Source organism: Primulina huaijiensis, chromosome 9 (assembly GCF_012295235.1).
Source record: "Primulina huaijiensis isolate GDHJ02 chromosome 9, ASM1229523v2, whole genome shotgun sequence".
Classification (NCBI taxonomy): domain Eukaryota; kingdom Viridiplantae; phylum Streptophyta; class Magnoliopsida; order Lamiales; family Gesneriaceae; genus Primulina; species Primulina huaijiensis.
This window is the reverse complement of record NC_133314.1, coordinates 17517519-17529319: the sequence shown is the minus strand read 5'-3', so window position 1 is coordinate 17529319 and position 11801 is coordinate 17517519. Positions and strand designations below refer to the sequence as shown.

Sequence of the window (11801 nt, the reverse complement as noted above, 5' to 3'; positions counted from 1 at the left end):
ATCTCAAATTTGGTTAAATCTAAATTATATGTTATTAAAGTTTTTTTTAGGTGTGGATGTTGTTAAAGTTTAAAATAACTTGTATTTCAATTTATGCAAAAAATAGTGAGCCCAAGAAAAACTATTTTTTGGCCAATTTAAAACACAATAGATGATTTAACATGCATCTAGATCTATGCATAAAATAATTGGCCCAAAAGAAGATAATTTTTTGGCTAGATTTTAGGTACAATATATCTTTTTCAGGTGAATTTATATCTAAGCGAAAAAAGTCGACAAAAAAGAAGGCTAAGTTTTTGCCTGGTTGCAAACACGTACAATAAGTGATTAAAGGTGTGTTTATGTCTATGCATAAGATAATCAGTCCGAAGGAATGTTATTTTTGGCCAGATTATAAGCACATAATTATGTGGCCTTAAAGCGTGTTAAAACTATGAAGAAAATAATTGGTCCAAAAGAAAATTATTTTCTTGCAATATTGTAGACACGTTAGATGATATTAAATTGTGTTAGATTTATGCGAAAAATGATCGGCTCAAAAGAATGCCATTTTTTGGTCAAATTTTAACACTACATGTGGTATTAAATATGCCATAATTTTGAATTTATCCGTGTATGCAATTGTCGGTCCAAAGAAAAACATAATGTTAGCCGGATTTATTATATATATTTATTTAATAATCATGATATTTAAGTATATCACTTGCAAATTGTTATTTATGTTCAAAGAATAAATATCAATGTTGTATTAGTTACTTTTTTTTTATGGGCTCATCACTTTCATGCGTACATTTTTCGTGATCTATTTAATTTAAATAAATGCATGAGCTATAATTTATTGTGGGTTTTTGTTCTATTTTGTTATCGCATCTTCTATATCTTTCAATTTTAACAACATTCCATTACTTATTAGTTCAAACGTCAAGAAATGGGAAGAGCATGTTATGATAGTGCTCGGCTGCATGGATTAAGACTATGCAATAAGGAAAGGTCGTCTTGCACCTTTGACCAGTGCAAGAACTCTTGATCAAAAGGGTTCTTTGGAAAAATGGGAGCGATCAAATCGCATGAGTCTGATAATTATGAAAAAACTATATATATATATGTGTGTGTGTGTGTGTGTGTGTTCATCGATCGAAGGAGAATAATAGGGACGATGAATAGTAAAGGGTCTATTAATACATATTGCATTATGGAGAGCCTAATATAAAAAAGATACATTATATAAATTTTAAAAATAAAAATAAAAAAATTAGGGGAAAAAATAGTGCCGAATATTTAGGGGTTTTTCTTTTCAAATATTTACTAGTGTTTCTGTCAAGTAATTGATTATAATCAAAATTTTAACAAATATAGTATAATAAAATCTCTATAAATTAAAATTTGGTATTATTAAAAATAAATTCTGTAAAATAATATTTTTATCTCATTCACGACTTTAGTCAATTTGGTAAATTAATAATTTCGATGAATTCATAAGATAATGATTTTTAATTCGGAAGACCCGTGAATAAATTTTTGATCCCTTCATTATCATCTATAGTATGTATACTTCTATACTAATTATAATACTTGGTCATATTAGAGGGACTCCAAAATATTTTTGACCAATTTGCCCTTAATTATATTATACTAATAAGTAAATTTAAGTTCATGTCACTGGACAACTGGATTTCAAGCTACATTATATAAAATCTAAAATCAAAGGAAAAAATTAGGGGAGAAAAATTGTGCCGAATATTTAGGGTCCCCCCCAAATATTTACTCGTGTTACTGCCTAGTAATTGATTATAATCAAAATTTTAACAAATATCTACATATCTAAAAGAGGGAATAATGTGTTTTTGGCAAGTTTGTTGCAAGTCGCCCGTTGCTCCCATTATACGTGGATCACATGTACCTCTCCACATATGCACCGACAACCATTTCCACAAGGATATCACGTGTCTATAACTTGAGTGTCCAGTTTGTACAATTGAATTCTTCCACTTGTTTCTTTAAAGTTATTCATTTAAATGTTGAAATCAATTTTCCTACTCTCTTTTTTCAGGGATAACTTCATATACTATATTTATTTCTTTCATTAAATTTCGTTTTTCCCTACTCAAAAATTTAAAATTTTCAAATCTTAAACAAATTAGCTATATCTTATCTCACTTTTTTTTATCAACCAAATGTTATTTTATATGTTTAGTTTTACGTTACGATATACAGTACAAACTCTTGCTCGACAAAAAAATTTGAATTCCTTCCAATTTGAAAATTGTTTTATTGTTTGTAACAGTGTTCAATTTTTTGACACACAACACAGAAAAATGATGACTAAGCTTGCTTCAACGTTACAAATGTCAAAAATAAACCATGTGATGACTAGCCTTTCTTTTTTATTGAAAATAGTAGCTTTTAATCCAACACGTATCAATAGTTGTTAATGACTCATCTAAAAAAACCACCTCTTTTGCCATATATAGATATTTACTTATCTTATTTATTGCTTCAAAGTTAGTTAAGTATTTTACCATACTTTCACTCTCTTTGTTAGCTATATCTTTTGTTCATCATCAAATCTATTGGAAAAAAACCCATACTGTACTTGTATCGACTGTGGACAATGTTACTACAACTATTTATTTCAAAAATAAGTTGAAGTTATGATGAAAAGATTTTACTCCAACCGAGTATGGACGGTCATCTTCCAGCGAGTGCTTACAATGGAAGCAAAGCTTTCTCTTTTGCTAGAATATGCAACTGATATCGAGAAAGAATTAGATATCAAATATATGTATGCATCAACATCAACCGATTGTCCACTAAATAAATAATTAAATGTTTTCCTTGTGCTGTATAAAATGCTTAGTTATAAATTGTTTGTATCTACCTATTAAGAACTTTAGTTTGTTCTATATCTAATCTACATATATAAAATTTGTTTTTCATTTCTTATTTCTATGAATCTTTTTTGCCTTGTACGTAATACATTTACCCACTCTTGTAAATCCATTTTACATATAGCATACTAAAATTTGTTTTTTCCTTGCCAATTCTATTCATATCTTTTAGTTTTTTTAATTAGCCTCTTGTTACACTGTTGTTATCGGTGGTTCTACAAATTCAATAAAATTCTATATTTTCATATCTTCAAAAAATAAAGTTGCAAGGCCAATAAATATATCACCTAAGCTCTTAAATATGAAGTAAAGAAATCCTCAAACATATTTTAGTAATATTTACTTTAAGTATTCTCATCAATTGTTCAATTATCACATAACCGCTAAAACTCTAAAATACTAAAAAATTTAGGCTCAACAGATTAATAAATCCATTAACATAATCAATATCAAATATTCAATAACCTCCTGAAAAGGTCTCATCTGGTAGTAAAATCCTTATACAAACATAAAAAAATATCTTTCATTTATTAATTGAAAAAAAAAACCATATGTTGCATAACAAACTTGGAAAAATACCTCAAAAATTGAGGTGATCAAAACTAGTAGTACAAAACCTCTTTAAATTAGTAGTAGGTAAGTTAATAATAACCTCTTTAAAATAATATTTTTTTTTTATCTCGGTTCCAATTTGGGTCAAATCGCTAAATTAACAATTTCGATTTGATGATAATTTTTTGATAGACCCTTATATAAACGTATAGTCATGTCAGGCGTCAGTATAAAAAATTAATACATTTCTAAAATTACAAAAATAAATAAAACAATTTAGTAAATAATTCTATTGCCGTTTGTTTTTTTAAAAAATTAAATCTAGTAAGATTTAATCTCTAATTTTTCTCATTGCATCCAAAAGCTCCGGTGTCGTGTTCTCAAACAACAATTAAATATAATGAAGAGTTGTTGCCACAAGTCATGTGTTCTTTCTCGAAATTGATTCCAGAGAGGTAACTGTACTAACATTAATTATGCGAATTTTATCTGATTAGGCTATATAATTAATAATATTTAATTATTTAAAACAATGAATATCACTCCCTTGCTTTTATAACAGTAGGTTTCTTGTGAGACGGTCTCGTGGATCTATATTCATGAGACAAGTTGACACGATCCATATCCAGAGTTAAAAACAATACTTTGGACATAAAAAATAATATTTTTAAATGGATCAGATCAGGTAGGAGATTTGTCTTACACAATTGACATTTGAGACAATCTCATAAGAGTTTTTGTGTTTTTATAAATATATATGTAAAATAGATTTTATTTTTAATATTCAAAGAATATGACACAAATATGAGTGAAACACGGTGAATTTTTACGTAATTAAATTATTTTCGTTGAAACGAAAAGTTAGTGGACTAAAACACAAAATAAGAAAAGTTAGTGGATGTTATTTCCTTTAATATGTCTCGATAAATTGGGTTTGTTTTGGGTGATTCTTTATTTTGGAATTTTACTCGAACCTAATGCGGTAGGAAAATCATATTCAAATGCGGTAGGAAAATCATATCCAAATGTGGAGGACTCTTTTTTTTATTATTATTATTTATTTGTTTTGTCATGTGTGGGCATTAACAAAAAAAATTTGGTCCTGAAATCTTCCATCCATATTTTTTTGGTTTTTTTATCTTTCAGAAAAAAATCATCCCTCACATATTATTCCAACTTAAAATAAAAACCCATATTAAGATGAGAAATTCACGATATGGTTTTTTTATCTTTCAGAAAAAAATCATCCCTCACATATTATTCCAACTTAAAATAAAAACCCATATTAAGATGAGAAATTCACGAAAAATATTAAGCCCAAGTTACAATTATTGCATCCTAAAACACACAAAAAGTTTATTAAATATAAAATCGATCTATAAGCAAAGTTTAATTATCAGCAGATGTAACAACAGTCCAACCCACTTGTGATTTGTCCTTAGGCAAAATTCCTCATCATCAAGTCATGGTAGAGATGTTGATATTTAAATGAGCGTGTAGCAACCCTTTGTGACACGTTTTAAAGTAGTGAGACCACTGACCAAACTGGATAATATCAGAAGTGGGCTGAGCTGTTATCGTAGAAGCATGCTATGTTCGAAAAACTTAACGTGGAAGATAAGGAAGATCAAAAGGAAATTGAAGAAAAATGAATGAATAATATTATATATTCAAACCAGAACAAGAATCAAGATTCCACATCATTTTATAATCTCAAGAAAATAAAATCACACAAAAATGAATGTCGATTCTCATACTAACAATTGCAACAATACAATGAATTAAACTTAATATCTAAAAAAAGCTAAGATACGAGTATTTACTATAACGTTTTTTATTTGTCGATTGATATGAGACTCAATCTTGCGTTTATCGAAGAAAAAAGTTAGTAGAGACGGCTCAGGCAGCAAGATTGATTATTTTCAACGATCCTTGATCAACATGATTGGTCGTCTCGCGCCCACCGTTGCTGCTCGAGCTTCCCCCACTACCGGTTTCTTATTCTTCAACAAAAACATTGATTCTTCACTCAAATAAACTTGTACGTATCGGTATATAAACACAAAATACATACATATAATAAATGTTCTTATTGAAAATTTAAAGCGTAGGAACATGCATGAAGTTTCTTGAATTTAACACATAAAACAATAAATGATAAAACCTTTTAAGTTATTTAAAGGACCAAAACTAATAGTCTAATTTAATTTAAAAGAATAAAACATCCTGCAATCAATAAAATCCATTACCTATAAATTAATCAAGTACTGCTGGTCGATTGGGCCTCACCCAATTTGTAAAGGAAAAAAAATAGATATATGGGGTGCTGTGGATTTCTAGAGATTAGAATCAAACTATTAGAAATTTTTTTTAAAATTCTCTCGGTGAATTTGATCAAGAAGAGATTGTATTTGCGTAAAAGAATAGTGAATGGCCTACCAACTATTAGAAATTTTTTTAAAAAAAACAATTTTAAATTAAGATAAAGAAATAATATCTTCAAAATGAAATTAATAATCCAAAATTCCTTTCACGAAAAACAGAAATTGCGGAAAATTTTGGTGAAAAAACCAATTTATTATTAGAATGAAATTAAGTATCCCACCAGAAGATTTAGGTTGGAAAAAGTCAGCCGTTTGATTTTAACTAAATTCAAGAATTTAAATGCCCATTAAACTTCTGTTTATTTTTATTTTTAGTGAAACAATTAAACAATGAATTTATTTAGGACGACTCGAAATTAAAAATGTTCTTGAAACGTAGAAACATGAAGTTTCTTGAATTCAATACATAAAAATTTAATATGAATATATGAAAGATATATATCGTCTAACCAAACTAAACTTGCTTTTCCAAATTACAAAAATTAACTTGCAGGTTCAATATTGATGAATATATCAAGATAATGAACATCGATTCAAGAAAACAAATTATGGAGAAAGATCACATGATCAAGCAACAATTATAACGAAAACTTTACGTTAAAAAAATGGGTACCAAGATTTACGATACCATCTTTCTTGTTCTTCGATTGATCGGAGACCACTCAGTCTTGCATATATATAGAAGAAAACAGGCAGTAGAGGCGGCTCAGGCAGCAGCGGTGGATTCACCGTTCCTTGATCAGATTGACCGGCCGATGCGTCCACCGCTGCCGCTCGAGCTTCCCCCACTACTGATTTCTTTTTCTTCCACAAGAAATGTTGGTTCTCTCTTCGTTGAAATCCGCATACATATATAAACACAAAATATGAAGAAGGACGTATTGGAATAGGAGTCGGTGGTTGGTTGTTTCGATTTTCACATGTTTTAGTTCGGTTGGATTTGTGTAAATCCGATTTATTATATATACATAAAGTAATATTTTAGTAACATTATTAAATTTCATCTTTTGCTAAAGTATTAAGATACTATTACTAGTTTTCCTTAAAAAATTTCTTTAATTTTTTTTCCTAAAATATAATTTTAATATATTTAGTTGAAGATATATAAATAACTATATATATATATAAATAAATAGATAACCAAATTTTTTTTAAAAAATAAAAATAGTCACATACAAACCTTAAAACACTAGGATACGTTTTTCTTCTCTCACCCTAGAGACTTTAATTCTATTAAACCCTTTCTCCTCTCAAAGGGCTACTTTTTTCTTCTCTCAAAAGACGGAGTTATACATACGGTGAAATTTAGGGTTCTTGCTATCAAATTTCAAAGGTACGTTTCATGAAATTTTTGAATCATTATGGATAAAATATTCATTAAGGTATATAAATACATAATAATTTTTGTTTTTTTGAAGGAAATATATTCGTTTCATAGGTGGCTACAAGATCATGACTATTGGTAAAAAAATAGTCACAATTCATTTTTTTGACGTGATAGTAATTGAGTATTTAATTAAAAAAAACTGCAGAAACAAAAATATTTTATGCTCTAAACAAAAAGCCTTGAGTGTCAAAAAACTATTACCTAATATCAATTTTTAAAAAATTGTCCAAACAGCTGTACAATAGCTATTATAAGCTTATACATCCTAACTCCGATTTTGTATGAGAACTTGAGACGAAGAAATTCTAAACTCCTAACGAAATATTAGAGGATTATTTTAAAGTGGGATTTTTCTAGTTAGAATAATAAAATTTACATATATAATTAGTAATATTGTTCTTTATCAGTTTCATTCTAAACATGATAGCATAATCGAACTGAAACTTTTGAGGATTATGAATATTTGAGTTTAGTGTTTGGGAAAGGAACTACCACTGGAAAATACTTAATTGGACTAAGAGATAACATTAATGCAAAAACATTAGAGATGGAAGGAAATGAGGGTACCAATTTGTCAGTTGATGACAAGTTTAATTACAATATTGGTGAATTCATCCAGAGAATTAAGCAAGAATGTTCATATCAGTCTCCACTTTACAAAGACTCTGCTTCGTCATTACCCTCCAAGGCCATAAGTTCAGAGGTTCTACCAACCACTAGAAAACGAGATAGGACAGAGTTTAGAAAAAAATCAAGTGCATTCGAGAATGTTGACTCAGATGTTATGTATATGGTCTCTCACACTTTTGAGAAGGTAGCTTCTAAAATAGAATCAATATGGGATGCAGAGCAAGGAGGTCCCAAACTTGGATAATCATACTCGATACAAAGTGCTTGATTTGCTTAATACCCGATCAAAGAAGATCGATTTCTCGAAAATGACAATTAAGAGCATTCAGGATGGATCGAGTATAAATTGAATGAATGGATGCTTTTCGGGTCATGATTGGTATTTGGTAATGAGTTCTATCATGTTAAAATTCTATTCTTATTATTTCAATTTGTTTTCTAATGATTGAAATAGCAACAAATTCTTGACTTTTGGATTATTTATAATTTTACAAGTTTCGATTCGTTTATTAAGTACATCTTGTTTTGGTTAGAAGTGGAATAGTTTTTCATACATTAGTGGAGTTTTTCATTTTAATTTCTTGTTTGATATCAGGTTGTTCATTGAAGTGTCAAACATAAATGTAGATGAAGTCGAAGAATAAATGGAAGAATAGGAATTGGAAGAAGAATTATAAGAATATGTTAATTGTTTTATTGTGTCAATCGTCGCTTAAATAGACGATCAATAATTTTCAGTTGATATAATTATATTCATAGAATATTAAAAGACTATTCAAGTATCCAACACACGTTTGAAAAATTTAAAGATTCCATATGTAGCCTTTCAAATTTATTATTTTTTATTAAACGATATAAATAAAATGAAAATGCAAAAAGAAGTTGCAAGTTAAGAATACAGACCCAACTACAAAAATTGCATTTGAGAACAATGTGGAGTACAGACCCAACGACAAAAATTGCATATGACGTAATTGAATAATTTTAATCAAACATTTTCTTCATATGATAATATATCAAAAAAATAAAAATAAAAATAAAAATGAGACATCTCTCAAAGAACCACCGATCCTTGACAAAAACTTGTGTGAGACGGTCTCACGGGTCTTATTTTGTGAGACGGATATCTTATTTGGGTCATCCATGAAAAAGTATTACTTTTTAGGCTAAGAATATTACTTTTTATTATGAATATCGGTAGGGTTGACCCGTCTCACAAATAAAGATTCGTGAGACCGTCTCACAAGAGAACTACTCCTGATCTTTTTACAGTTGTAATAATAATAATAATAATAATAGTAAAAAACAACATTATTGGAAAAAGAAAGAGTAATAAATTAAGTGTTCTGCCCCCCATGAAACATGCATATTCTGCAGGACTGCAGTGGGAGGTGAAAATACATCATTATTATAAGTTATTGTTTTGTACGTTTGTCTTCTGGAGACGGTTGATTTAAGCGTGTATCAATAAGAGTAGTACTATGATGAGTGACCTCCTGAGAAATTATCATGCGTCAAGCTGCTGATGTTGTGCCTCTTGATCTAGTTGGTTTAATGAGCCGGAAAAGAGTGACACCAGATCTTAACGGATGATACTGTCTCTGTTGGGAATAGGACCGACGGTAGAGAAATGATAAGATTGATCTCTAAGATATATGAGACATTACCAGCAGATAGACACGTATCTCTCCGGACTCATGAGCCTAACAGTCCGACCAATTAGCACCCAAGTACGTGCACCATGCGCTGCTACAAGTATAAGAAAATAAAGTTGCACCTTGACTAACAGTCATAGCTTTTGGCTTAGTAATATTAATAAACGCTTGATCCTAACACAGACCATATCTCTTATGCACAAGCCATCACGCACCTATTTTACAAATAATAATAATAGGAAATTTTGAAAGATGTTTACGTGAACGAAATTGAGGCACATATTCCACAAAAATTGAAAGGATTCATTGTTAAAATATTTCCATCTTTTGCAATTGTTAATTAACTGAGTGTGTACGAGATGCACAATGGTGATGACTCGGGCTAGTAACAATTGGCTAGTAACACTTTTGTTACATTTTATGTATGTCGTTGAGATGATCAGATGAATATCATGTATACAAATATATCGAGAGTGCTACTCTATGTGTATCATAGAATGAGCCGCGGTTTTTTATGGCTAGTGAGCAGTAAATACCAAATAGTAGAAAGTGTGAGAAAAGCTACATAAATGGAAGAAAAGGGATGTGGCTGTGAGTCTGTAAACACAGTCCAATTCCTCAATCCGACGATTTTCAGAACTATGGCTAAATTCTCTTTTCAGTCCTAATTGTTTGGGATAGTTCCCGATGTAGTCCTAAACGAATATAATGAGCCGATTTAGTCCCAAACGTTGCCAAAGTTGCCCCAATTCTATTTCTCCGTTAGTTTGCTGTCAAACTAAACAGAGTATAGTGATTTTCAAATCAAATTGAAAATTGGAAAAATCCCCAAAAAATTTATATCCTCTCTACGCTCTAAAAATCCCCAACCTTCTCCATCTCTCCATCTCTCTTTGTCATCAAGTTATGTACGCAAGGTATGTACGCAATTGCTCCTGGAAACAATTTCTTTATTTTCTAGTGAAATCGAAGTTTTGTGAAACCAGGGATAGAGATATTAGCTTGCATGTAAGTTGACTGGAATTACTCTAATTCTTGAAATCGTGATATCGTGAATTCATAGAAATATAATAGCATTTGTAATTCTTCCCCCAATGCTTTTCTTTCCAGTTTATTTTAATTGTTAAAATTTTTGATTTTCACAGTTAAGATGCTTGAAATGGATTTCTAGTTGAAAGAAGTCTTCATCCCCATCATCAATCTCTATTTCCTCAGCCATTGACTTTCTCTATGTGTCGTCACCTCAAGGTTGATAAGTAATGGCTAAACGTAGTAATTCGACAATCAAGATTACTCCAAATTATGGTAATTTATTATTTTTTCACTTTATTTTACTTAATTTTGTATCATGCATTTTTCAGTGAAGAATTATATTGTTTTTTCCGTCTTTTTCTTTGTAGGTTTACTTGGAAAACAAGATTTGATTACTATTAAAATGCATTACAGTGGAAGGTTTAAATCTAAAGGCGAACACGATGAATACATTGGGGGAAGTTTTGAATATTTCGACTTTTTTGATCTTGATAAGCTAGCAATGGTTGAATTGTGGGGGTTTGCAGATGATCTTGGATTCAAAAATAAAGATGCTATTATGTTTTGGCACAAGATCGGGAATACGCTAAATGAAAGGAGATATCTACAAAATGATTCAGATGTGTTGGAAGTTAGAAAGAATATTCCAACAAACTATGAGGTAGAAATTTATATGGAACACTTAGATGCCTATTCAATTGATGGTCCAAACGAACAAAGTGGAGTTGAAGCTGTAGGCGAATTTTTTGACATCGATGAAGATGTTGTCATGGATGATATGTTGTTTGATGCATTCATTGACCATGAAATTCAATCTACGAAGGGAAAGAATACGATTTCTGTTGAGAGAGAAAATGCAGATAATCTGCAATTAGTGGTGCATGAGATGGAGGATGATGATGGCGACCAAGAAGATGTTTGAATTATCCAAAGTTTGATCCAAAGAGAGAATCTGAAAACCCGGACTTGAAGCTTGGTATGATTTTTTGCTCAAAGAAAGAAGCGAAATTTGTGATGCAAACTCACTGCATTAGAAGAGGAATGGCAGTGAATTTTGTAAAGAATGATAATATTGGCTTTGGGCGAAGTGCAACAATGATGATTGCCGCTGGATTATTCATGTTGCAAAGATGACTAATGATAGTTGTTGGCAAATAAGAACTTTTGATGACAAGCATAATAAATGTTTTCGAGAATTTAGCAATAAGAGCATCAACTCAACGTGGTTGGCAAAGACTTTTTCCAGGATAATTGCCGCAAATCCTAAAATGGG

The 11801-nt window shown here is 30.2% G+C and overlaps 1 protein-coding gene across 1 annotated transcript; it reads left to right on the top strand.

Annotated features, from left to right (window-relative positions):
• The first annotated feature begins 10708 nt into the window (after positions 1 to 10708).
• Positions 10709 to 11450, top strand: LOC140984612 (uncharacterized). Its single transcript, XM_073452159.1, has 2 exons — positions 10709 to 10801; positions 10897 to 11450. The coding sequence occupies exons 1-2, from the start codon at positions 10756 to 10758 to the stop codon at positions 11448 to 11450; spliced, it is 600 nt and encodes a 199-aa protein (XP_073308260.1). The 5' UTR covers positions 10709 to 10755.
• Positions 11451 to 11801: the final 351 nt, after the last annotated feature.